At 48.1% G+C, this 26,825-nt stretch overlaps 2 protein-coding genes across 20 annotated transcripts in view; both read right to left on the bottom strand.

Moving 5' to 3' along the window:
- ING4 (inhibitor of growth family member 4) overlaps positions 1 to 3,476 on the bottom strand; it is a 25,025-nt gene extending 21,549 nt beyond the window's left edge. For both annotated transcript variants that reach the window (XM_030471886.1, XM_030471885.1), the window contains exon 1: positions 3,184 to 3,476. In XM_030471886.1, the coding sequence (XP_030327746.1) occupies positions 3,184 to 3,451 (268 nt within the window). In that variant the 5' untranslated portion in view covers positions 3,452 to 3,476. The remainder of the gene's footprint in view (positions 1 to 3,183) is intronic.
- Positions 1 to 24,948, bottom strand: part of ZNF384 (zinc finger protein 384) — a 27,501-nt gene extending 2,553 nt beyond the window's left edge. The window contains exons 1-13 of one of the 18 annotated variants that reach the window (XM_030471868.1): positions 24,608 to 24,686; positions 24,111 to 24,159; positions 23,282 to 23,435; positions 23,006 to 23,195; positions 20,236 to 20,302; positions 19,865 to 20,105; positions 19,183 to 19,513; positions 14,308 to 14,388; positions 7,004 to 7,228; positions 6,174 to 6,356; positions 5,260 to 5,338; positions 4,206 to 4,364; positions 1 to 4,052 (exon numbers count right to left, since the gene is read on the bottom strand). The exon at positions 1 to 4,052 is cut by the window's left edge and continues 2,553 nt beyond it. In XM_030471868.1, the coding sequence (XP_030327728.1) occupies positions 3,777 to 4,052; positions 4,206 to 4,364; positions 5,260 to 5,338; positions 6,174 to 6,356; positions 7,004 to 7,228; positions 14,308 to 14,388; positions 19,183 to 19,513; positions 19,865 to 20,105; positions 20,236 to 20,302; positions 23,006 to 23,058 (1,695 nt within the window). In that variant the 5' untranslated portion in view covers positions 23,059 to 23,195; positions 23,282 to 23,435; positions 24,111 to 24,159; positions 24,608 to 24,686 and the 3' untranslated portion in view covers positions 1 to 3,776. Of the gene's footprint in view, positions 4,053 to 4,205; positions 4,365 to 5,259; positions 5,339 to 6,173; positions 6,357 to 7,003; positions 7,229 to 14,307; positions 14,389 to 19,182; positions 19,514 to 19,864; positions 20,106 to 20,235; positions 20,307 to 23,005; positions 24,041 to 24,110; positions 24,313 to 24,607 lie in introns of those variants that run through there. The other 17 variants (XM_030471870.1, XM_030471866.1, XM_030471867.1 and 14 more) reach the window with 17 other exon arrangements.
- Between the last annotated feature and the right edge of the window lie 1,877 nt (positions 24,949 to 26,825).

Here is a 26,825-nt window from a genome sequence, read left to right on the forward strand (position 1 = left end):
TTCTGTAAAAGAAAAAAGTATGTGGCCAAAAAAGCCCTAATTCCACAATCAAGAGGAAAACTTTTGGTAAAAGCTCATCCTGGGTTCAGTGAGAAAGTCTGTGGGCAAGAAGGAACAATGTAAAAAAAAACCCAAACCAAACCAAACCTGAAACATAATACATGGAAAAGGAGAAGGCCAAGACAGCACCCGACAGAAATGAGCCATTATTAGAATAGAGAAAACTGTTCAGGAGAGCTTTGTGGCTAGCAAAACCACTTAACAGGGGAAATCTGGTCAACAAATACTTCCAATTCCATATTCAGAAAGAAACAGGATGTGAGAGTCACATGAAAACAGCAGCTTCTATCCAGTACCTTAGTATCAAAGTAGGAGATTAGGCAGCATCTACTAGGGATGTGTATTTTTAAGCCAGCAAAGAAACAGGAATCCTAAAAGAGTTCACTAACAAGCTCTCTAGCCCATTGATTCTGATTTTAATTAAACTTGGGGTATTAAAGAAATACCTTCAGACATTCATGACAGTGCTCCCAAAAGGCAAATGAAATGACTCAATGTCAAAATGATGGAAAAGCTGTTGAGATGAAGAATTAGTGAATGAAAAATAAAACCTTTGACCCAAAGGTTTTATGAAATACAGGTTTTGTAGAAACACCCCCCTCCCCAACCCTAATTTCATCCTTAGATGACATCATTATACATTTGGTTTAACAAAGGGGACTGCATAGGTGCAACATACTTAAATTTTTGTAAGGCATTGACCTAGCACCATAAGTCAGAAAGATTTACTGTACATAATCACATACTAAGAGGATTAAGAAATGCCTAGCCTGCAAGTCTCAAAAAGAAGCTAATAAAAAGTTGCACTGAATGATGCTTTTCAAGTTAAGGTAGGTCAGATGCAATACAGCATTTTCAACCTGGATCTGAAAGTAAAAAACAACTGATACAGTTTGTGGGTGACAAAACTGAGAGAGCAGCGAGTAACATGGTCCGTCAGTAAGCCAGATGGACTTCACACAGACTGGGCTTCAGTAACAGCCTCATGTTCAGTATCTAAGAAATAAGAACTCAGACCATACCTGTAGAAAGAGGGAAACGCTATCACAGAAAACTGAGACTTTGGATGATCCAGGGATCACACCAGACAAGCAGCTAATGTGAGCTCCCATATAATGCTGTGAGAAAAGGGCAAACGCAATCCTCTGCGGACTTAAGGCAAAGGGGCAGGGGGACCCTGGCCATGGCACTGGGGCTTGAACACTCCATTCTGAAAGGGACGTTTTTACAAGATGCTGAAAAAATCTGACAAGATGTGGAAAGAAAGGACAAGAATAATTCACGGGCTGGAGGAAATCCCTTACAGTGGAAGACTTAAGGAATTCCGTCTATTTAGCTTGTATAAAAAATGGATTGAGAAGTGACATTACAGCGTTTAAATACCAGTCCAGGGGAAAAAGCTCCACTGTGCTTTAAGGCTCTCTGAATCCGCGAGATGGATGTATCCAGAACTAGTAACTGGAAACCAAAGCCAAACAGATCCAAAGGAGAAATTGGGCTTAAATATTTCAACAGTGAGAACATAAAGCCCTTGCATCAGGCTACCAATGAAAGGGATTCTCTGTGTCTCAGTGCCTCAAAATCAAGCCAATGCATTTTGTCAACACGTGCTTCAAATATATATTAGTTCTTGGGACTCAATACAGGATAAACAGGTTGAAATGTCACCTGTGAAATGCAGGAGCCAAATCAGGCAGCTTCTTCTGGCCAAATCTATTGATCTAACAAAACAACCATTTGCAGGCAACCCTGGTGACTAAATGCAGAGAAAAAGGTTTCTGCTGCAGGCTCCAGAGGTGCAGAGCACAGAGCTGCTCGCTTTCCTTGTGTGAACAGCAAGACTGCCCAAAGGCAGGCCACTCGCTCGGGACACACAGCAGCAAGATGCTCGTGCAGTGGGTCTGGTGCAGGGGGAAGGAACACACGTCACAGGGGCAGGGTGCTCGCAGCAGCACCTTCCAGGAGCCTTTTACACCGATTTATTTCTATACAGGTGGTTAAAAAAAAAGCCCCTATTGGTTGTTCATACAGAAATCTGGGATTCTCTAGGCTTTGGGTGGGCGATTGATTTTAAATCCCAACAACACATGCTTTTTTTCCCTTGCTTTCTCATTCTCTTCCGAGTCAGCCTCCATGATCCAAAGGAACTAACAAGTGACACACAAGACTAGTAGTCATGTGGACCAGTTATATATCAAAAAAAAAAGGGGGGGGGGGGGCGAGAAGAATTGAAGACGAAGAGAAAGGGAAAAACAAACAAAGATTGAAAATAAAAACTCGTCAGGATAATGCGTTTTATAAACACAGAGATAGAAACAGTTACAGCAAGGACAGAGCGGGCCAGGGGTGGGGAATAGATATTTATATATATATATATATATATAAATTCAAGGGGCCTTCAGTTTATTCTTGTTGGCTCCCCCTTCTCATTAGATTGGTCTCTCTGTGGGGATCTTCATCCCCTTCTCTCCACTGTCCACCTTTTGGGGATTCTGTCCCATGACCAGGGTCCAGAAGAGGCCACCACTGCCATGTGAGTCCAGCCCGTCTTGGCAAGAGGGAGCCTGGGAGAGCGCTCCGCTGGGAGGTGAGCAGGAGAAGCTAGCCTTTCCCTGCCTCCTGCTGGCTCCTTTTAAAGACTGGGCTATTCCTCCTCCTCCGCCTTCCCTTTGGGAACTGGGGCCAGGACAGGGGTATGAGAGTCAGAACTGCTTTTGTTCTGCCTTTCAGGAAAGGGAGTAGAGAGAAGGGTGATGATTATTTTGGCAGTCTCTTACCCTCCCTCCAGTTGCTTTTTGGTTTGTTGTTGATGCCTGCAGGCTTTTCTGAGGGGAGGAGTGGGGAAGCAGGCAGGAGGGAGAGGAGGAGGAGTACAAGCTGCTAGGACATCATCCACAACGGGCAGGAAGAGCAATGAGCAGGAATCCACATTCCTACGGGGCCTTGGCCACCATGCTGCTTGGACAGCTGGGAGAGAGAGGCAGCAGCCAGTTCAGACAGACTCCTCTCTATTGCTCTCCACCAGGGGAGGAGAAAGAGTGCAATACTCCACAGCCCTCGGGCAGTGTAGGCACGGTCCAGCCCAGAGAACATGCCTCACCTCTCCCCCCACACTGGTCTCACCTTCCTCTGGGGAGAAGGTTTCTCCCATCCAGTCCTTGGGGCAGGACGAGCAACCCCTCCTCCCTTTCACAAGCAGGAGGGACAGGAATGGATATTTCTCTCTTAGACACTCAAGGAAATCCTCAAAGAACCCCATCCAGCTATGAACCCTGCCACATTCTTCTGTGGCCTGCTGAAAACATGTGTCCGAGCCCCTGTACATACAAGGACCCTCTCTCCATCCCATCCACCATGCATGTCTCAACACGCACCCCCCCTTCATACACATCCTACAGTGAGAGAGAAGGCAAAACAGGGGCCTTTCTTTGGGTTTGAAAGGAGGGGCTTTTGCATGAGGAAGTGATCCCAGCACAGGAAAGGGGCTCTTGCACAAGGAAGCATCCTCCTACCGGGCAGGCTGTTGCACAGAAGGAGCACCCCCTTGAGACAGGCTGTTGTTCAAGGGGGTGCCATGAACAGGGTTACACGGCCAGAAAAGGCTGTTGCAGGAGGAGAGGCCGGAGACTGTTGCACGAGGAGGGCCGCTGCACAAGCGGTGCCCCTGGGCGCAGGCTATGCACAAGAGGCTTTCTGCTCCCTGGGTTGAGGTCTCTCTAGGAGCTGGAGAGGTGCTCCACTTGGATGGCGCTGGTGCTGACAGTGAGGCAGATGTCCTTGTGATGCTCTGAAGTCTTGTAAGGAGTCAGGTCAAAGGAGCACTGGGGGGGAGGGTTGGGTTGGTTAGTGTCTCCAGAAGGGCCCCCTGCTGCCCCCCCGCCCTGCGGCTGGAAGTGCTGCTGCTGCTGAGAGGCTTGGGCTTGTGCCTGAACCACCTGCTGCTGTGGGTCAGGGATGTTGTGTTTCCGCATGTGCTTCATCAGGTACGTCTCCTGCAACGGGAAGAACGGCGGTCACAGGAGAGGAGGACGTTCACCAAAGCCAAACCCAACGGGAAGGCACATGACAGCCCAGGCGGCTGCTCCCGTTGGATCTGGAGAGGGTACGTCCAACTCCTGCTACTCCCCAGAGCAGCAAACACTCACCGAGGTGTAGGCCCGGCTGCAGATGGAGCAGGTGTAGACCTTGGCGTGTTTCACCGTGTGCGTAGCCAGGTGTACCTCCAACGAGGCAGCATCCGTGTATGCACGGTGGCAGTTGTGGCACTTGAAAGGTTTGTCTTTGTTGTGCTGCCGTCTGTGGGACTGGGGGGCAGCAGCACGGTGGAGGGAAGAGAAGGCAAGCACAAGGGAGGAAGCGAGTATTAGTACCACAGAAGGCTTTACCTCCAATACCCTGTTCCAGCCAGGCCCCAAGCTCCCTGGGTCCGCCACCTGCTGAAGGAGGTTTGCCTGGCTCCTGCTGCAGGGGACAGAGCTGCTCCCTCCAGCCCACCACATCTTCCCCACAGATGCCCTTTTTCCTCAGGCATATTAGGCACTTGAAGAGCAGAGACTCCCAACTCTCCACAACCCCCATCTTCTCAGCCCCCCCCTAACTCTTTCTCAGCCTTTTCCTTTTCTCTCCTCTTTTGCCTCACTACACATTTGCTCCCAGCATCTGTCACTGCCCTTCAGGGCAGGATCTGCTTTAACTGCTCACAAGCAGTTTACAGCTCTTTGCCATTTGGCACACGCTACAGTTCCCCTCCTCCAGGATACTGCAACAAGACACACACCACCTCTGCTTCCCTAAATCCCTGAATGTCCTCCGTTTCATTGCAAAACAAACAGAAAACCCAATGAGATACCCAGATTTTATTCAGTATGACATTTAGCAAAAGTCTTGCCCCAGCTAAGTTAGAAAACTCTGCAGAACAGATGGGAGGAACTTTACCAAGGTCTCACTGCTTTCGAGTCAAGTTTACAATATTACGGGATGTAACTCTTTATGTGACTTCTTTGGGTCACTAGCGCTACAAAAGCCAGCAATCTCTCCCCTGCCTAGGGCTTCAAGAGCTTTTCTGTATTCTTACACTCTCCTCCCAGCTGCCCCAATTTCTCCATCCATTCTACCACAGGTGAGCAGCCTCCCCTACCACTTGACAGCTGCCCTTGCCATGCCCTTGCACTGGTGAGCAGGACAAGCCCGGCCCCTTACCTGCAGGTTGGAAAGCTGGGTGAAAGCCTTTTCACACCCAGGGTGAGCGCATTTGTAGGGTCGGTCCCCGGTGTGGATACTGTTGAGAAGGAAGAGCACAAAAAGGAGGCAGTGAACAGGCAGGTAGGGCAGACTGCCAGGGCCTGCTGCTGTGATCGAACCTCAGAATCACTCAGGAAAGCAGGGAAGGGGATCATGTTGCCTCCAGATGCTGTTCTATCTGGACAAAGAGAGCTCTGCCCAGCTCCTGTGTCCAGCTAGAAGTTAGAGAAGACAGGCAGTCAAGCAGATTTCAGAGAGTGACTAGGACCGAGGAGCAAGAGCTTATGAATGCCTGGCCAGCTCGGCATTATGTGCCACCTGAAAATGGGTTGGGAAGGGGTCTGGAGGTCCAGGCTCCCTGCTCCAAGCTCAGGAGGCCCATATGGCCAAGAAGAGTCTGTTCTCTTGCTTCTGCAGTGCCAAGAAAACAGCTCTGTTCCTTCTCAGGAACAGACACTCCAACACTTTTCCCTTTATATTATCAAGCTGAGATCACCTACAGCATTCATCTGTCCCTGTCCCCCTGCAATGCCAGGAGAAGCTTCCACACACTCAGTCCAACCCCCATGGTGCCAGGCTGGGATCCCCTATGGCCAATGCCTCTCTTCTCTATGGCTCTCTCTCTCTGTGCCCCCCGCGGTGCAAGACCAAGGATGCCCCAGGGACAGCACGTGCCCACCTCCGCCCTGACGTGGTCAGTGTCTCCTGCGCAGCCTCCACTCCGTCCACTCTGGGGGGGTCACCTCCTTGCGAGGGCGCAGCCGGCCGCGTTCCCCGCCCGCCCCCCGCATGCTTGGCGCGCGTGCTCCACTGGTGCATGCCGGCAGCGCGGGGGGGCCAGGGCCAGGCCCCCAGCCTCCTCTGGCCCTTACCGTGTGTGCTGCTGCAGGTGGGAGAGCTGGCGGAAGGCCTTCTGGCAGTAGCGGCAGGTGTAGGGCTTGGCCCCCGAGTGGATGCGGAGGTGCTGGGCCAGGTAGGATGTGTTGGCGAAGCTCTTGGAGCAGTGAGGACACTTGTGCGGCTTGACAATCGCCGTGTGGAGCTTGGAGTGGATCCTGCCGAAGAGGAGGAGGAGCAGCAGCAGTTGGACATGACCGCCATCTGGCTAGTGCTGATGGAATGAGGGCACAAAGGGGGTGGGACAGCACCACTCTATCTGCTACACGGAGGAACTCCAAACACGGCATGAGCTCGCTCGGTTTCAAACCGTGCTCCTCTTGGATTCAAGAGACCATGGTCTGTCTGCACCGGGGGAGGATCCAGAGAGAGGAACTATAGAGTTTGGACTGAGGGGCATTGGCAGAGCTGTGTGTGGGAAGCCTACAGCTGAAATAGCAGGGGGGCTGCAAGCCTGGACTGAGACGTTTGGCAGCACTACGCTGGGGTGACAGGGAACAGTCCTCCTACACCCACTCTCACTTTGACACAACCAGCCCTACCCTCCGTCAGAAAGCATCACTCCATTGCAGACACCCCTTAGGGTGAGCAGTGTTAACCTCTGTGCATACCCAGCCCCTCACAGCGAGTGACAAGTCTCACATGTCAGATACCACTACTGCCCGTTTGTTGTGTACGAGACCTGACCAGCCTGTGGGAAACAAGCTTGGTCTCCCCAGGCAGTCGCCCACTGAGGGTGCTCACAGCATGCTGGGATGACGGCAACATGCAGTGTGGAGGGCCCCCAGCCTCCTCTGGCCCTTACCGTGTGTGCTGCTGCAGGTGGGAGAGCTGGCGGAAGGCCTTCTGGCAGTAGCTGCACGTGTAGGGCTTGGCCCCTGAGTGGATGCGAATGTGCTGGGCCAGGTAGGAGCTGTTGGCGAAGCTCTTGGAGCAGTGAGGACACTTGTGTGGCTTTGTCTCCGTATGGGACTTGGAGTGGATCTGCATCTCCGACTTGGAGTAGAAGGTCAGCGAACACATCCGGCACCTGGGACCGGGGCGAGGGGAAGAGACAGTGTCACATGGGGGTGAGCCCCAATATGTATCAACCCTAACTGGATGGGGTCTTCCACACTGAGTGAAGGGATGTTTTCTTGCTATGTGGCTCTGGGGAGGTTTCACCCGGGACACTGTGCTTGGCTGCAAGTACTCCAGTCCCAAGGGGACAAACTTAAGCTAGGAACTGGCAGAAGAAACCAAACAAAACCTTGCAGCCAGACAAGTAAAGGTCTTGGAAGAATCAAAGAGGTTAATTTATTAGACCTACAAGGGAGACAGGGCAGCACTTTGGAAATTTTCCAACAGCAGTCTGAAGGGGACAGAATAATAATTCCCAGACAAAAACCACTTTTTGTTCAGCTATGATTTATTTCAGTCAAAAAAAGGTTGGAAAACCTGGAAATCCCAGGTTAAGGTTCATTTTCATCATAAAAATTAACTCCATGTACTGCGAAGTCTGCAAAAGCAGTTATGACCAAATCCACTTAACTCTGCTCCCATTTTTGAAGAAGACACTCGAATATTTAGAACACAAAATGCTGACACTAACAACAGTGCTGCTTTCCTAGTAGGTGTCACAAAGATACTCTGGATATCAAATGTGGGTATTTCACTGGTCTAATGGGCTTTCATAATTTCAACCTTACTGATGTGATGCAAAATGTTTTGTCTAGGAGCTTGGATCCATCTGTTCCCATAATGATCAGAAATGTATTTGGTAACACACAGACTCTTTGAACAGGAAGAAGCAGTTGGCATCTATCTGCTACGGATGCTGCTGTTAAAAACTGTTCCTCCATCATTACACCACGCTGTTAAGAGAAGCTTGCACTGTTTTACAATTCAAGATGGTAAAAGCTTTTGTGGATGATAATATAACAGAGAGATAGCAGCAGCAGCCAAGTTACTGGACTTTTCCTTATCTTCCCCCTCCCTCCTCTCCCATATGTGTGCCAAGCAATGGGCAGAGTTAAGGTTTCTTTGAACTTAAGTTTTTCCATTTGCAGACTTTTCAATTAAACAAGACAAAACTGAACCTGCACTTGGAACTTTCAGGGTCACAACTGAGAGTCTGGCTAACACAAATTCAACCTTCACAGCAGGCTGACTGCAGTTTTTGTCTGGGAATTTCCTCAGGTTTTCAAGTGTTTACGAAACTGCTCGATGACAAAAGTCTCTGCAGAGCCACAGAGAATTATCCTGCTCTTCCCCATATCCATCTCCTCCCAGGAAGATACTTCATTACATCTGCTACTGTGACTGTTTACGCTGGAGCCAGAAGCTTTAGGAAGTGTGCAGTCTGATTAGCGTATGTAATGTGGGCAGTATTTATTCAGCACCTCCTTTAACTTCCATAGGCCCTTCCGAGCCACAGCTTGATTTTAAGCCATTTAGGTGGAAGCCATGCCTTCCTAGCAAGCACTCTACCACACACTTGCCGTAACACTTTCTTCCAGTCCATCCCTGTTCTTTTACATTCATTATCATCTCTAACAGTTGTTTTCATGTTTCCTACCTTCATCTTTCTCTTAATCCACTTTAATTGCAAACCCTAACAGAACATGCAAGCTAAATGCATCCTTACGTAGATCTCACCTCACACACACAACAAGCCCTTCTGGAATCAACAACCAGAAGCAATTTGGCTGTTTAGGTCTATTTGAGATACAAGGAGTAAAAAGGAACATCAGAATCGTTTGGTTTTTTTTTAAAGGAGCCATCTTTAAACACTTGTGCAGTTTGTTCCAGACTTTCTGACATGTTTAAAGCTAGACTTGAATACAGCATGTGCATTTTGCAGTTATCAAGTCGTACTTACAGGACAAGGATTGTATCCTTGAAAGCAGCAACGTTAGACAGAACTTTGAGCTGAATACTGAACTGAAAAACACATCTGAGTGCCCAAGTCCAGTTCCCTGCTAATGCAAGCAATTATGGCATAACCCCATCCATGACTTTCATCAAGCTCCTCAGCAGATTCTTACTTCGATTACTCTCAGTTGAACTCTGTTCCACAGTATCAGCCCTCTGATAAGGAACCATTCAATTGAAAACAAGCTCCCAGTGGGATGCTGTGCTAATATGGCTAACCATACCAAACCAAAGGGGAATAGCAGGGATCGTTTTTGTAAAGAGGACTAGTGTGACTGTTCTTGCAACAACGTGTCTAATTCTGAGGTCCATGTAAGTCGACAATTATTGAAAAACTCAGACAAATGCAGCAAACTTGAAGAATGCTGGCGTGTGGAAAATCGACTTCACAGTGAAGATTCACTGAGCACAGCCTATCTAGGTTTGGAGAAAGGCTTGAAAGATAGCTTGGTCAATACCCATATAAATCTATGTAGGCAGAAAAATATCAATTACTAGGGGCTTGTTTTATGAGCCAAGAAAAGAGAGAATGAGAAACAAGAACTGACACTAGAAGCCAAAAAATCCAAGAGGAAACAGGATCTTTCCAATGATGAGAATAATGCATCTTTGCAACAATGCTCAGAGGCTATGGTATGGTCTTAATCACTTGTCCCCTCCAATCAGTAGTTTGAAAATCCATCCACCTTTCTGAAATACCTTTCTGAATGTTTTGCTGTAGTTTAAATACAATGCTGGGCACTTATCTCTTCTGTGCTGCACACATGACTATATATTTTAAACAGTCTATTCGGGTCTGAAAAATTCATGAACTTTTCTATGTCATCAAGTCTAAGTAGTCCCATGCATGAAACCTGTACTGCCATAAAGCCATCTACTTTATGGTCCATAACTTCTTGTGCATCCTTTCCTTTACTTATTTGCTTTGTCAGGTATCTGCCTTCAGGTCAGAAACTCCCCAAAATTAATGAAGAGAAATAGACTGAATGTCCTTTTCCATTATCAGAATAAAAGGATAAAGAAGGTAGTTCAAAACCTCTCTTGCACTTGCACAAAAATGGAAGATAAATCTGCCTGTTAGCAAAAACACCCTCCCTGCACTCCCCAAACCCGAACTCCTCTTGGCTGAATTCAGCCGCTCTCGACATTCTAGTACTGTTTTTCAAACAACATTTAACAAGAAAATCTTGCAAAGACTCATTTTCCAATCATCTAATTAGCATCAGCCCTGAGAGGGCAGGAACCGTTATGTAGCATTAACAAATTCATGAGCCTTATAAGTTAAAAAAAGCCCTGGAATACAGCAGAAAGCTGCGTTTCAGAGTTTCGCATTGTGTGGCATCAGGCATTTTCAAGGGAACAAATGATCCATTTAATTAAGGGCTTCGCATTCTGCCTCAGACAACATCAAATATTAAAGGGGAAGATGCAATCAGCCCTCTAGTGGGCAAATACAGATTCAAAAGATGTTAAATCCATACGGATAATGAGAACATTGCAGCTGACACTAAGCAGCGTTTCACTATTCTACTTCAGTGGAATCCTCCTGGCTCGGAAGAGGAAATGTTGGGAGTGCTCCTTGCTAAGCATGAGCAAAACTCTATATGAAATAATTGATTTTTTTTCCCTCTGCTTAATATCCATTTTTAATCTTTTCTCCCCACTGTGCCTCTAAACTACCACTACTTTCACTGTATTCTGAGAGCAAGTAACAGAAATGACTGCAGCGTTCCCGTCAATAGTGTGATACAACATCCCTATAGCTGCTTGTTATGGCTCTGCAAATTCAGACAGCCTAGGAGAACATATTCTTAATAACACAGAGGTTCATATAAATAGTTAATTTAGTACCCAGCCATATGCCAGAGATCAAAAGTAACCCCTTCCAATGTTGATAATCCTTTCTTTTTATAGGGAATCTGCAGGGAAATAAAGTGAGACATTCAGAGAATGTTCATGTTAGACAGAAACACCCTCAAAAAATCATGAAATGCCAGTAAAAGGTGGATGTACAATTCTAATTCTGCTCCCATATGAAAGTCATCACGATGACTCATAAACAAAATGATGCTTATAGCAACTAGACTACAATTCTGTGGCCCACAGTGCCATATTTTTTTCCACTTTTCATGGAATGTTCCGCTTCATTCATCAGATGCTGTTATGAGATAAAATACCATCTGAAACACCAGCTCATAGTAAAATTTGCCCATAGTGGATTAACAGCATTCTTCAATCAAGTGCTTAATGAATCAGTATCACAGTTGTGAAAACTATGCAAGCTTTTACACGGCTTTGAGAATTCAAATTCCTAGTATCTACTGAGATTAGTCTTAGTAGTTAATTGAGCCCTTGCTCCTTCTTTTAGTCTATAAATACAAGTCTGTATTTGTATTTTTTCAACTCACAAGTTAAAAAAAAAACAAAACAAAAAACCAGCCAACAAATCAGGAAGGTCTGAATTTAAACTAGATGATAAGAGTAAGTTTAGGCTGTTGAAGTCAGCAGTTCATTTAGCAAGGAAACAAATGTACTACCTTTGCAATGCAGAGTTAATGAAGTAACTAATGCAACCAGAGCATAATAATGGATGTACAGTTCATGATAAATGCTATTTTAACCCTCACATTCCCTGATTTATTTTGTTTAAAGCTGAAGTTAAACATTTTCTTGCTAGTATTTTCAAAGAGGCAGTGTAAAGGAGACAGAATTAGCACACAGCTAGAAAAACTGGGTAAGAACTAAATAAAGCTGGCGAGCACAAAGATGCCAAATGCAAGCACATGAATTGCACCTCTGCTTCCACACTTCTCCACCCAGCACCAACTCCTATTCAGAAGTTAACACTGTGCTTCCTTTTACCATTTTACACTACTGGCACGTATACTGCCAAATCTATCAGCTATGCTCAGATATCTTAGTCAGCTTGCTTCCACAGTCCTTCAGTCGCTTGGTGGCTTGCTAAGGCTACAAAAAAGCATATTCTCCTGGCCGGGCAGCAAGTGTTTTTAAATGCTCTCACCATACAGCACTTTTCCAGTTCTCAGATTTTAGGGCATTCCTGCATTTTGTCCATTTGTTCAAATGATCTTAAAAATACCAGACCCAGAATGTTATGGTATTTCAGCATGCCTCACAAGTTGCCTGTCTTCTTTTAATGACTCCGTCTATGCTTTTAACAGTTGCATTTACCCTCTTCCGTCACAGTCTCGCACAGGGAGCTCACATGATGTCACCCCATTCCTAAAAGTCTTTTACAGTCATTGCTTTCCAGGATACTGTTTCCCCATGTTCCTTATCTTTATATCAAAGACATTCAATTGCATCTAACAGGCCACTTCTGTCTGACACTGCGCTGTGCCCAAACACCTAGGCCTCAATCCCTGACTGCTGGAGAATTCCAAGTATTATCCAAAAGGCTAAGTCTTCCATTGGGCTGTATTAAAATACATTTTGCTTGAATAGTTCCAGTTTAGCAACCACATAAAGCTTCCATATTTTTTTTTAAAGCTATCCACCAGCATTGCTTCCATCTGTAAATTATCAGCCATGACTTTCTGTTGACCTCCAAATCATGGAACAACATCAGGCCTAAGACCTTGTCTACCAATTTTAGAAGTCAGTCACCATTAGCATAAAAGACCAAAGAAACAATAAAATACAATAAGGTGTTTCCTAGCAGAGTGATAACATGCAAAAGCTAAACCTAAAAGAATACAAAAGGCCCATGAGAAAGCACTAGCTTTGGAAACGCCAGAATTAAGGTCACCTATGGCACCATAATTTGGCTCCGCAATGCAGATGCATTCTAATACAGCCTTATTGACTGTTTCCACAGAAGTGCATCCTTATTATGTTGCACAGATATTTAACAAGCAAGCGTTCAGGTTCTTTAATCTCCACTGTGTACAACCTCAAGCCTCGTCGACCACATGCAATTCCAACCTCATGAAGCAGAATCACTCATCTGTTGTACCCACCACACAAGTATCAGTGCTCCATAAGCACTCATCTACCCCCACAATGTCCCTGGGATTGACAAAAGACAGGAATGAAAACACAGAGGTACCCACTAAGCCTGAGTGGCCAAACAGATACCTCTGACCACTTCCTTTCCTTTAAAGGAAAAACCATATTATACACATTCAAATTACAGCTCCTATAGATTTCTATGCTACAGCTATGAGATGCAATGCTTCTGCGAAGCAAAACAGGATCTGATGTAACAGAGGATTGTTCAATAATGTTTGAGGAGAGATTAAGAGTTTTGGGAATACCAAATGTTAGTTATTTCAGGATAACTGTGGTCATTTTTAGCCTGTGGCAAATGCAAATCCACAGGCTAGACCTAACTCGTATTTGCACACGCTTCAAGGCAAGATTATCTGCAGGCCTGAACCACATGGCGGTAGGATACCACAGCACATCTGCAGCAGAGGCAACCAGAATCTACAATTCTTCAGACTAGCAGCCCAATAAATGCCCTCCCCAAAATCATCCTCCTCAATTCTGCAACGCCATGGTAATGGTTTGTGGGGTTTTTTTAAATAAAAATTTAAATTTCGGATTCTCTGAGTAAACATGCAGGACTCTGACAGGCCATCATGTACACAGTAACTACAATCACACCATCAAGGATGGTATCAAGTACCTTGACTCAATAGGGCCAAATTAAGGTGTGATCAGATGTGTGACAAGAGTTTTGAAGTTCTCCCTCCCCGATTGAAACTGTAATGGTCCCCCTCATTCCATTGCACACATTCATTCCATTGACATGTGCTAAAATTAAAACTCATGACTGCAGAACCTTTACTGTTAATTCCCTCTGCTTGGCACTATGATGAACTGAGAGCGCGCGCACACGCACAGCTACAACATCTCAGCAGAAGAGAGAGAACTTACCGTAACCCAAGTGTTTACCTCATTGTACTCTGAGGCATGTGGTCAATCTTAATTCTGACATTTTCTAACCTCCAAGCACAGCATTCACATACAAAGCAAAGCTTATGTGTACAAACTGCATGTGTGTCTACGGATGTGCATATGCACCTGTGCTCCTTAAAGCCAATTTCAACCAAATCTGGGAAAGGGGTAAGGATCTTAGGAGTCACCACAAGTCTCATAATAACATACAGCTGAGGAAAGAAGAGAGACCCTCTTGGAGCCCCTTGCTGAGGGAAAGGCTAGGAAGCTCACCCTTGATTAGACATCAGAGAATCCACACAGGAGAGAGCCGCTGGAAACCAGGCTTCATTAGTTCCGCTGCTCACGGAACTACTTGTTAAAAAAAGCAAACAGAAATTCCAACATGTGGCATCATACTGACACCCACGTTGGTCATCAGCAATCTTAAGATCCACTGCACAGACCTCTGTCACTGCAGCTAAGATGATAAATGATAGCAATGGGAGTTTGTCACCTTTTCCTAGCCTTAGAGGGGGATGAGGTTCTTTGCCAGAGGAGGTCACATTCTTGTGCTGACATCAGAGACGTGGCAAAATTTGCGTTTAATATTTCTAGGCTTTGGAGGGAATGTGGTCAAACTTTCTGCCTGATACTTCAAACTTAATTCCCCCGTTGCCTTTAGCCTTCCAGCCTGTTGCAATCCCCTCTCTCCTGCACTAAGACCCAGGCCCAAACGCTTTACCCACATGTCCCAGTCTCTTCATCCTCTATTGCAGTAGCTCTTACCTATTTCATTCCCTCAATTACCTAACATTTGTCTCCTCTCCTCCACGCTTCTATTTGTCTGTCCATATCCCATACTCTTGTCCCCAACTCTTTTGCTAACTCTAGGTATCTCCTCACTTTTCAGCCCCTAGCAGATCTGGTTCTCCCCTCACTCTTGGCCCTTTATAGCTTATCTTTGCGTCGTCCCTCCCTTGCAAATAGGCTCCCATCACATCCTCTCCTCCATTCCCTAGTTTGTAGGCTCTTATCTTTTCTCTCTCCTCCCTTCTGATTCCCATCTCTGCTCTACCAGTTTCCAGACTTCTGGACTCAATCAGCGAGGGTTATCTCATTCTCGTCCCTTCTACATTTGAACCAAACAGTGTCTTCTCCCACATTGCCTTTGTGCCCATCGGGGTGGGAGGTTAATGTCAACACTGGGCACAAAACACTCCCTTCTGAAGCAGAAGGAGGAGCACTTGTGACTGAAGGAAAGGCATGATTGGCCCTTCAGCACTAGTCTAGATGATGCTTATTGCTGCAGAGAGACTATACATGTAGTTCAGCCTCATATAGAGGCTGAGAGAGGTTAGAGTGTATTTATCTCTTCTGTAGAGACAGATACTCTGCTCAGTGCCTGGAGTTATACAAGCCTCAAGAAATGTCAAGGAGGATACAATCTTTGCATATTTCAACTACCAAACCATAAAGCATCAAAGAGCACACTTAACAGATATTTTTCAAGCTTACAACTTGGCCAAATTTGACCACATTTCACAGATATATGTGGCTTACAAAAGCCACAGCACCAGATTTCAAATCAATCCAAAACTACGGGTAGTTCAGCAAACAGCAATGCTGAATCCAGTACAGGGTAGAAAAAGCAGGCTTCAAATGAGACACGTATGAGAACATGCCCACCTGCTGTAATCAAACCACCAGCTCCCCTTGTGTGCCTAATGTCCTCACAAAGCAGGCCTCCATCCAGCTTCTTCACCTTCTACAGCTCAGCTCTGCTTCTTGCTAAGACTTCTAAGGCTTCTGTACACTTTTGCACCCTACACTCATCTCAGAAGCTTCCTGTGTCCCTCAGCTGCTATTGTCTCCCGCATCCCCTGCTGTTCCTGCAACCCAGTCAAAGTAGGGAAATGCAGAACCAGGGGTGGGGAACACAGTGGTTTTTGGTTACAATGAGATGGCAAAGCCCTTCTCAAGCCTACGACGTTTCTGTTGGTATCCTGGGCTCTAAAGCACAGTTTGCAAAACTATTCCAGACTATAAACTGATATTCATCCTAGCTTTTACAACCTTAATACTGGAACCAAGCAATGCAAAAAGACAGCTCTCCTCCTCTTGCAAAGAAGAAACTATTTAGAGAACTGCTCATCTAGAACTGATGATCTGGCCCAAACAGGCTGAACCACTTCATCAGCCTTGAAGTCCACTATTTGCACCACACCACAAACTTCTAGAAGTGCACAGGAACAGGCACCACAACAGTACCAAGAACGGTATCACTGTCTTCAGGACCTACACTCGCTCTCTCTTCCTCAGCATCTTTTAAAGCACAGAGGAGAAGCCATGTGCTTCTCACTGCCAGCATCTTTCTAGAAAGGCTCTTGATGCCAAGCTCATTTTCAACAGAAAAAGAGAATTCTACGAAGATGCCAGGGAAGATTAACAAAGAGCTGACAACGAATCCGGACACAACTAAAGTGACATTACTCATGAAGGACAATGCTTCCCAGGATTGGATTAGATGCTGTCCCCTGGAGGTGCAAAGCATTCTTCTGATAGCACAAAGCAAAGCACCGAGGACTCTGCCAGACTAATCCTAAGGCTAGATGTCCAAGATCTGCAAGCAACACCACCACTGATAAGGCAAAAGCCTTGCACCTTTTCTTACAATGAGAAACCTGGTCACAAAGATTCTTGCACCACTTTTACAGCAGACTATGATTCACTTCTAGAGATGATACAGAAGCAAAACAGCTGCCATTTGCAGGAGCAGGAATCTCTACATTCAGTAGAGAATGGGATGGGCTGTGATACGCATATCACCTCTGTGCTCCAATTCTTTCCAAGTCTGCCTGGCTGTGCTGCCCATTGCTTTGTCTTCACCAACACACTGGGAGTCAGGAATTATGGCAACCAAACACCTGCTCAGGCACTCAGGACAGGAGAGTTCACAGAGCTCAAAAAGAAACTTACAACCAACAAATGATTAAATCTGACAAAATAATCCTAGGCTTTAGCAATTGGGTATTAAAAAGATCCCCAACTCATATTGATCGATGTAGTACAACTCCTTCAGGCACCCGACTAGCTTGTCCTCAGTGTATCATCATAAGAATCAATGAAATCATACAAATGCAGATGTATAAATACCACAAGCAACTCCTCCTCCAGCCTGAGAAGTGAGCAGGAGTAGATAAACCTCGCCCAGTCTTAATTTAGCTCGGATATGCCTGCATACTGTAGTAACGGGAACTGCCCAAATCATGCTCTAGAATACAGCAGGAAACCAGGAGTCCTCAAAGTTTTAACTTGCAAGTCTGTCCATATGCATATTATGGAGATACAATTCTCCTGTATTTCACAAAGGTTTTCTCTGCCACAGCTCCAAGAGGAGATAGCATCTTCCTTTATTTTTTCAACCCTCACTTTTAGTTCCAAACTTGCACATAGAAAGCATCAGCTAAAGAGGAGATCCCAAGGAGGGCAAAAGTGGTCTTCCATAAATCTCAGTTTAGCTACCTTGCACTGCAGCACTTCTCAAAGGCTTGCTGGGGATGGTGGCTGGAGAAAGAGGCAGAGGTACCCCACTCAGACTGAACACGAACACAGGAAATCTTCCTGATTACATGTTCCTACATACAAGCTCATTCGGGTTTTCCCTTTTTCATGAGCTGTTACACAGACGAAGCATGTTCATAAAGTTTCTGCTGAGTCACTCCACCTGGTCTTGGGCATTTTTTTCCCCCCAAATTTACAAGTAAACAAGGAGCTATAATTAAAGCCTTAGTTCAGCTTTAATTCTAGTGCTCACTGCCAATTGTGTCCCCTGTAAATACACATTTAACAACCTAATTAGCAACCCAGACTGTAAGCAGCTTGAGTAGTGTGGAATTGTGGCTAAGGCCCAAAATAAATGGTGGGATTACAAATAGCAAGCTACCTAACACTCCCACCCCTCTTCACCATACGCTGATTATATTTTCAAAGTGGAAGAACTGGGACATTGGCTAAGAGAATAAAAAGGATGAGCCAAGCTCTGGGTTTGTACTCATTTAACTGTATTGATTTGAAAATGTAAACATTGAAAAAATAATACAGTTAAAAACGAAACAGTGCCTGGGGTGGATGCACTGATCCTGGATAGATGCCTTCCTATTGTTACGACTTAATTCCAGAAACTTAACTAAATCTGTATGAAGAAAGAGGGTCTAGGATGGTAAAAGGGAAACCGAGACAGGATCGTGGGCACATAGCAAGGAAGTGAGAAGAGCTAGGGACCATCTTCTATTTCTGTTTCCATCTGGCTACTACTTTGCCTCTTCCTGATCTTAATCATCCCTCAATAAACACTAAACACCCATCACTAGATCACCCATACACGTTCCTGGTTCCCAACTAAGAGAGACCATTGCATTCCATCCCTAGCACTTGCCTGCTCTGTCCGGCTCCCACCTTCCCTAAAACACCTACACTCCATATGCTCTGGTTTAAGTATTCCCTCCTGGTTAATCTCTCCCTCTTCCACCACTCACCTGTGAACTCAAGCCACATCCCTCCAAGCTCAGAAACCCAACCTCAGGGCTCAGAACTCTCCCCGTTACCTCAGGGCTCAGAAACACTCTTATACCAAATTCAGAAATACACCATTTTTTTTCCCTGTTTTGTTGGGAATGCTGAAATAGGAGATCACAATGCACACAGGAGCATCACAGTTCACTTCCTGCTCTGTGTGTCTCCAGTTTGTAGTATTTACACTGGACAGACTGGAGTCTTCATTCACTGGGATGCTAGGGGTCTCAGCTGCACGAGACAGTACTGCATTCTGCAGCACACCAGCCATATTACCTGGCTGTGGCCTGAAGGGTATGGTTTAGCCTCCATAACATCCTGGTCATTAACTAACCTGGTAACATTAACATCTGGATAGTCAGAAAATCAAGGCTGTCCACTAAGGAGATCTTTAGTTTTGGGTCAACCCACCAGCTTGCAAACATTCCTGATAAGAAAGAAAAACTCAACTCTTTCTGCAGCTGAAAGATTCTCTACTCAGGGACACTACATGGAAAAGGCAGATCTCTCTTCTTCCCCATGTAACCCTCTGAAGGGTAAAATACACCCCCATCCCCATGCAACGCTACAGTCAAGGTTTAAACCCGCTCCCACCTGTATGTCTTGCCATCCTTGTGCTGGTCCTCATCATCCTCGTTTGACAGCACAAAGGGGTCGCTCATCTCTGGCAGCCCCGACTCCTGCAATCGTTTCTTCTTCCGGCCCCGAGGCGGTTTGGGGGCAACTCCCCCACCCCCGCCACCCCCACCACCTTCAGAGAGGGTGGTTGTCCCTTTCTTGGACAGGTCAGGAACCACCTGCAGGGCTGCCTGGGAGCCAGGGGGTAGCGCAGAGACAATCATGGGAGCTGAGATGGGAAAGGTTTGGGCAGAGGCGGCTGTGGTCACTAGGGAACCTGATGGGGAAGTTATCACCAGACCAGGACCTGCAACAAAGAAAGATGGAGGAAGTCAGTTATTATATCTCTATTTATGTCCAACCTCCTTATCCCACAGAAGCAACCTTCACACACCTACTTTTGACTACAATGCAAATGGAAGAGTAGCTTACCCTCCCCAACACATTCCCAATCTCCATTGCTGGAAGTCAAATTTCCATAAAGAGGGTGAAGGAGTGCCTAGAGATTCACCATGAATCATGGTGAAACCATGCCAAGGCAGTCCACACCATCAGTAAGGTTAGGAATAATCTACAGCCCAAAAAGGATTCTCCAGGACCCTGTCCCCCCATCCCAGAGTCTCCTTTGGATGCTGTCAAAGTCCTTGGAGTCCCCTACCTGCTGTCATGAGCCCAGCAGACTGCACTGGTACCACGGTGATGTTCTGAGTCACAGGGGCTTGGCTGTGTGGCGTCAGCTGCTCCGGCTTGGTGTCTGAGTCCATGGAGATACCAGTGGGTAGGGCCACGGAGGTGGGTACTGTCAGCAAGGCAGGGTAGTGGGGGGGAGCCAGGCTGCAGCCCTTCTCTGTGGGCAATAGCTGCTCCTTCATCTTGTTAATAAACATGGTGTTCTCAATCTAAACGGGTGGGAAGGACAGCTTTTAGCATACCCTGGCTGACCAAGAAATGCAACAGAAATGCTTAGCATGCACGAACTTCTAACAGGAAGCAAGACCAGCACCATAGGTTGGAAGACAAAGATCTTACCTGTCCCGAGACGGTGGGCACTGCTGGCCAGAAGTACGGGGAGGAGTTGAAATGAGATTCTTCCATCCTAGCTGGGCACAGCGGGGAAGAGGAAAGGGGAAGGGAAGAGGAATGGAGGAGAAGGAAGACGGACAGACAGACACACACACAAAAAGAACATTAAACCCAAAGAGACTCCAACATGGAACTGACTCAGTCTAATGCTGTGACAGTTCCTTAATCTCCCCTGTCTTATTTGAGCAACTTCTCCCCACTTTTGAGCTATCTGCCCAAATCCAAAAATTATTTTCAGAGGAAAATGGTGTCTGCTATTCCCACAGGCTTGGGTCCATCTCAAACGCCTCTTGCCCAATAGTCCTCCATGCAAAAAAGGGACTGACTACAAACGCAGAACACCTCCAGAATTCCCCAATTATCATCCACCCAAGTACATGGCATTAATGACGAAGTCTGTGCATCTGCAACCAGACAAACACAGCTGAAAACCATTTTTCACTGTCACAGGCAGCCTGAGCCCATGAGCAGTGAAAATGTTGGACTTTGCCTGTCCTTCCACCCCAGCTCAACAGTAAGGGCCCAGATGCAGCAAGGGGACATTAGCATTATGTTACACAGGAAGAAAGACAGGCAGAGAGAGAGGAAACAGACTTGCCCAAGATAACAGACAGCCACAGCAGAACAAGAAGTCAAACTGAGGGCTCCTAACTTCCTGCTGCCCACCGCGTTGCCCACCCAGCCCCACTCTCAAAAGAAGCCCGGAAATATCACTTAATATTCCTGACAGGCAAGATCCTCTACTCTCATCCCACTGGATGAGACGAGGCAGTGGGGAAATAACCTGACTACCCTGCTCCTAAGATAGCGTCTTCCCAAGTGAGATCGCGTCACAGCTCTCTATTGCCCATTTCTATTCCCTTCTTTGGGATGGGATTCTGTAGGATTCTGTCCTCAGTCAAGTGCCCACTGCTCCATCTCAACTCTTTATGCAGCCGAAGGACCAGTCAGACACCAAAAGTTAGCCCTCTGAATACAGAGGCATAATCTCTTTAGGAGCACCTGGCTGAAGAAGCCCTTCCCTTTCTAAGCCTTACACTCCCCTCTGTAATGGTATTAGCAGAAAAGTTTGTTGCGCTCATGAAAATGCTATTCAAAACTTAAAGAAATGAAAGAAAAGGGAATATTTCCTGAAGCAGAAGACACACCTATTCCTGAACGAGCACAGCAAAACCGGTAGGTAAAACACATACGATAAAAAACGATGCTCAGAGAACATCTGGCAGGGCAAGCTGCTTAGAGAAAGCAACCACTGTAGGTTTCTCATGCAGCTACCTGCAAATTGTCCCACTTCTATTCCTGCTCTGATGTGGCAGTAGTCTAATTAATGAGTAAATATTGTTTCTGAAGGGCCTATTTCAATCATCAGATAAGCCGAGGAGCATGCCCCGAGTAGCATGAAACACTTACTTTCCAGAAGTATATTAGGGCAGAATAAATACATGTGGAATTGCTGTGGGTGAGCCAAAATGCAAAGGTAATTTTCCTCTATGTGAAGCAGTATTTAAATGAACCAAATTACCTGATAATTTTGTTTTTATGAATTGCTCACGCAACAGCAAAGCCAAGTATTCCTGCCTCGCTCACTCACTCCAAATCAACCCATAAACACACTTGAGGATGAATTATTTACCTTGCATCGGTGGCATGCAGTCAGACTGCTAGCTGCCTGCCTGAATTATTCGGGATTTACACTGCTGTGATTCAATCAGGACCTGATGGAGCAAGACTCTTACCTTCCTTCCTCAGCTTTCTTTTCTGAGCCAAATTAATTATTAAGTACGCTGCCCACAGCAAGGCCCTATGTATGCAATGCTTAACTACATGACTTTTTTCTTCCACAGGATGGGCACACGTGAAGAGATAACACACTCTTGGCAGCCGAGTACCTCTTGAATCAAGAGAGGGGTTTTGTTTGGATTGTCAAGTTTGGGTTTTAGGGGGTTTGTTTGTTCGGGGGTTTTTGTTATTAAAATAAGCAAGCCCTTACTTCCTTCACTTCCACATCAAAACCATCAAAGTGAACCTGGTTCTGTAGAAACATAAAGTCTCATATAATCATCAGATGCATTTCCCAAATAAACTTGTCCAAGACTCCCTTGGATTCAATGGCAAACTTCAGGCGTGAGACAGAAAGATGCCAATTCAAACAAAAATCTCACAACAGCTTTCTTATTTAAAGAGTACACGGAATGAAAGGCAACTCCACTTCCAGGTTCTAAAATCCACACTAGCACACGCCAGGGCACTCAGTCACTGTCTGTCTCCATCTACTCCCCTACCAGAACTTCGCAGAGCACCTAACTTTTGTTTGCCCAGTTTACAAAGTATGCAAGTGAAAATAAGGCTCTTATTGATTCTCAGAAGACGACTACGCTGTTTTCCTTAAACTCTCTTAGAATCCACTTCCCCATCCAAAAATCTTCCTGCTAGAGCAGATCTCAGGCCTCAAAACTTTCGGCGTGAAGGGCTGAAGTGTGGTGAAGTTATAAGAATGTGGAGGGAAAGGAGAAATGGTGTAAGAATTGAAGCTTTCATGCAATCTCACTAGCAAGCCAGTCTTCCAAAGGGAGAGAACAAAGGTAAGATTCCTCCACCAAACGGCTGCCCTGATGCCCACAGCCGTCCCTCCCCTTCCCCGCCTTTAAGGCCAAAGGATGTTTTGAGAACATGCACCCCTGTTTGCAGCCCCCACTTTCACGCTGCTCACACTTACTTTACCAGAACTCTGCACGTAACCCTTCCAATTGCTCTATAACTACCAGACATGGGCTGGAGCTTCAACCCTGTACCACCGCACGTTCCCACTGCAGGGCCTTCATCATCCCAGCTTCCACAAACAGGCCAGAGATGGGACCTTCTTCCTATTCACCAGTCTAGTATCAGACAGATGTCAACGTACCCTCCTGATATAAACCAAAAACACCTTCTATGTACAGACCACAAATGTACATACACCAAATAAACAACCAGAGTGAACCAGAGAACTCACAAGGGACAAGGAATCTGGAGTTTAGCTCTCAGAATACTTCACAGAATCACATACTTAACGTGCTGGACTTATACTTCTTTGCAGGTCATCGCTTTAATCATAAACAGAGAGATAAAAGCACGTGCAAGTATACGGTGAGGTAGAGGCTGTGTTTCTGGAAGGCACAATCAAGGTTGGACACGCAGGTTTTTAAAGATTGACTTTTAATGCTTTTTTTCTTATTATTCTCCAGATCCCTAGCTTGTATTTTCTGTTGGATATGGAGTTTTCAGCTGACAAAAGGCCCCGAGTATGACACTCGGGAATGATTTACAATGTCATTTTGTGTCTGCCCAAGATCTTTGTTCAATGACAAGGAGCTTTCAGGCTTAATCACTGCAAAATACTAAGGATGCTGAAGGCCACGCAAGCTGCTAGATCAAATGCAAAAATGCTTCCACGAAGCTCAGAAGCACCAGAAAGTCCAAGCGCTGCTACATCTTTAGAACAAGTACATCTGGATGCACATCAGGAGTACCCCAAACATGCCGGACACAGCCCTGAGCCCCAAACCCGCACACCCAAGCTAGAACAACTTTGGTGTCGTTCCCTGACATATGCGCAGCCTTCACCCAGACAGAGCAAGCCTCTGTCTGCCGGGACAGGGGCCTGGCAGGGGATGTTCCCTGCACCTCAGCTCCTTCTGGGCAGTCCAGCACCTCTCCAGCACGCTGCAGCTCAAGCCGCTTCAGGCCCCCAAGGCTGGACCTGTGTCCCACCCCACCCCACCGGCGCTGTCCCCCCGCAGCGCGGCCGGAGGGAGCCCCCGAGGCGGGGGTCAGTTCCTTACCCCTCTCACTCTCCCTCCTCTTGCATTTCTCCTCCTTCCAGGGCCGTCTCTGCAAACAAACCGCCAGGGTTACCGGGCCGCCCGGGGCCCTGCATGACAGCGGGCGATGCAACACGGGGCCCCGGGACCCGCCGGCCGCCTCCGGCCCCCACAGGAGCGGCCATGGGCGGAGGAGGGCGCTCCCCACGGGCACCGGCCGGGATAGGGGAGGGGGGGGCCCGGACCCACCTCCCCTCGCGGAGCCCCGCGCACACACGGCGGCGACGGCCGCGGACAGGGCGCGCCGCCCGGTCACCCCCCGCGGGGCGGGGCCCAGCCCGGAGCGCGGCTCCTCCCGCGGCGGAGCCCCCGACCCGCCGCCGGGACGGGCGGGCGAACAGACAGACAGACAGACAGACAGCCTCCTCCGTTTCCGCTTCCGGATCGCCTGGGCCCCGGAAGTGCGGCGGCCCCGGTCCCCCCCGTCCCGCACACCCGCCCCCCCCCCCGCCGGTTACCGGGCACCTCCCCCAGCGGCGACCCCGGCCCGACTCCAGCAGCGGCAGCGGCCTCCTCACCGGAAAGAGGAGCGGCGAGTCGCTTCCGGGTCAGGGGGCGGGGCGCGCCTCAGCTCTTCCGGGGCACCGAGCCGAGCGGAACGGCGTCATCGGGCGGCTTCGCTTCAAATAAAGGCGGAGCGGCGGCAGCCGCCGGCCCGGGGCGAGGATCCCCTTCAGCGGGGAAGGCGGGGGGGGGGGGGCGGCGGAGCGGAGGCACCGGCGGGGCGCCGCGGGACCGGCGGGGGCAGTAGGCGGGGTGGCGCGCGCGCTTACCGGAAGCGCGGGGTGGCGGGAGCGCGGGCTGGAAGAAGGGCGGAAGTGGCGGGGCGCGCGGCGGCCCCCGAGCCCCCCGCCGCGAGACCGCTTCCGGCCGGGGCGGCCTTCCCGGCGTGACGTGCGCGGCGCGGCGGCGGGGGGGGTGTGTGGAAGTGGGAATGGCCGCCGTCATTAATATTAATGAGAGCTCATGAATAATTAATATCCTGCTGCCGCGCTTCCTGCGCTCGGCCCGCCGCCCTCCCCTACCTGCGGGCGGGTGTCCCTCCGGCTCCCGGCTGGGCGGGCGGCGGTGCCCGCGGCTCCCGGGGTCGCTCCTCCGGCCCCGCGGCCGAGCGCCGGCCTGGCCTCCTGCTGTGCCGGGGTGTCTGCGGCCGGGCCCGCTGGCAGCGGTGAGGGAGGCTCCGGCTCCGGCCCGGCGGGATGGGGCAACGCGGTTGTCGCAGATGAGTTGACCTCAAGGCCGGGTGCCAGCACCTGGGGCGGGCCCAGCCCGGTGCCTGCTGGCTCTGGCGCTTCCCCGACCAATGCTGGACGTGTTTGTCGTGCTAACCCAACAGAGAGGGCTTGAGCAAGCTGGTTCGCTGCCAGGGCGGCGAACTGGACCGCAGAAGGGAACAGGAGAGCAAGGGCAGGTGCAGCAGGGAGCGGGGTAACATTCCTTCCACAGCTGCAAGCCGGTGTCTCAATGCTAATACACCCCAGTACTAATTCATTTTTAATTGTATTTGTAACCGTTCACAAGTTGACCCCAGACGGGGCTGCAACTCACCGTCGTTCTCACTCATTGAGAATTCAGTTTCACAGATTCAACCCACCTCAGTTTTGGCTGGCGGTTTCCCGCTGCCTCCCGTGCGCTGGCACTACCAGGCGTGTTGCTGCGCAGCGTGAGTTACTGTGCTGGAAGCAGCAGGCAGACCCCGAGCCTTGGCCGTGGGGCAGGAAGCGCATGAGGCTGTTCCTGGAGAAGACAGAGGTGCTCTGCAGGGCTGCTGAGGCACCCCACGAAATCCCCAAGCCAAGCGGGCTCTGTGGACTCTTAAAATTTAGGTGGAAAGAGATTTTTAGATACCATCTACTTCATTCCATCACTTGTGGCAGGGCTATCGTTGGCACTGGACCCACCTGCTTGCTCAGGTTAGATTACCTTCCTCACCCTTGGCGTTGGTCCCTGGGCGTTTGGCTGAGCTGTTTCAGTGCTCTGACTTAGGAGAAATCTCCTTTTTCAATCGTTGCATGAGTTTTCTGCCAACTTGGCATGCTGGAACAGCTCTTCCGAGCCAGCATGAGTAAGAGGGTGGGACCAGGGAGAGCACGACTGGAGCAGCCAGCGGTTAGATCGGCTCCGGCGATCGTGGAACCGCAACATCCGGAGCAGTGGGCAAAGGGAAATGTGGCTGCTGAGAACCGCAGCGCCCGCCCGTCCACACAAGGTGCTGGGGTATTGGTCATCCCAGGCAGCACAAAACTTCCTCCTGGGAGGAGCCAGGATTAGCTCTGAGCTCTTCAGCAGGAGTCACATGGAGGCAATTGTTGATTTATTTAAATAAAAGGAGTTGGCAGCCTAATCAGTTTGGAAATTAATTTCCTTGTTAATTCGGGGGTTTTGACTTGCTCATGAATATTCACAAATGCTCATCTCTCTGTTTGTGGTGGTTTGTTTCTTTTTTTTTCTCTCTGTGTAATTTATTTTTGTGATTGTCAGATCACCTCTGAAGGTGACATTTCCCTCCTTGTTCTGCAACGCAGCAAATGTATTCAACCTTATGCCTTGGAAGAGGAACTCTGGCCTGGCGCCGATGTCTCTTTTGCCTCTTCTTTGCCCCTGTAGCCTCTCAGCTCTCCTCCTTCCTCTCTGTGTGCTCCCTAGAAAGAAATGAGACTGAGAGTCTCCTCCAAG

The sequence above is a fragment of the Strigops habroptila genome, chromosome 2 (genome assembly GCF_004027225.2).
Source record: "Strigops habroptila isolate Jane chromosome 2, bStrHab1.2.pri, whole genome shotgun sequence".
NCBI lineage: Eukaryota > Metazoa > Chordata > Aves > Psittaciformes > Psittacidae > Strigops > Strigops habroptila.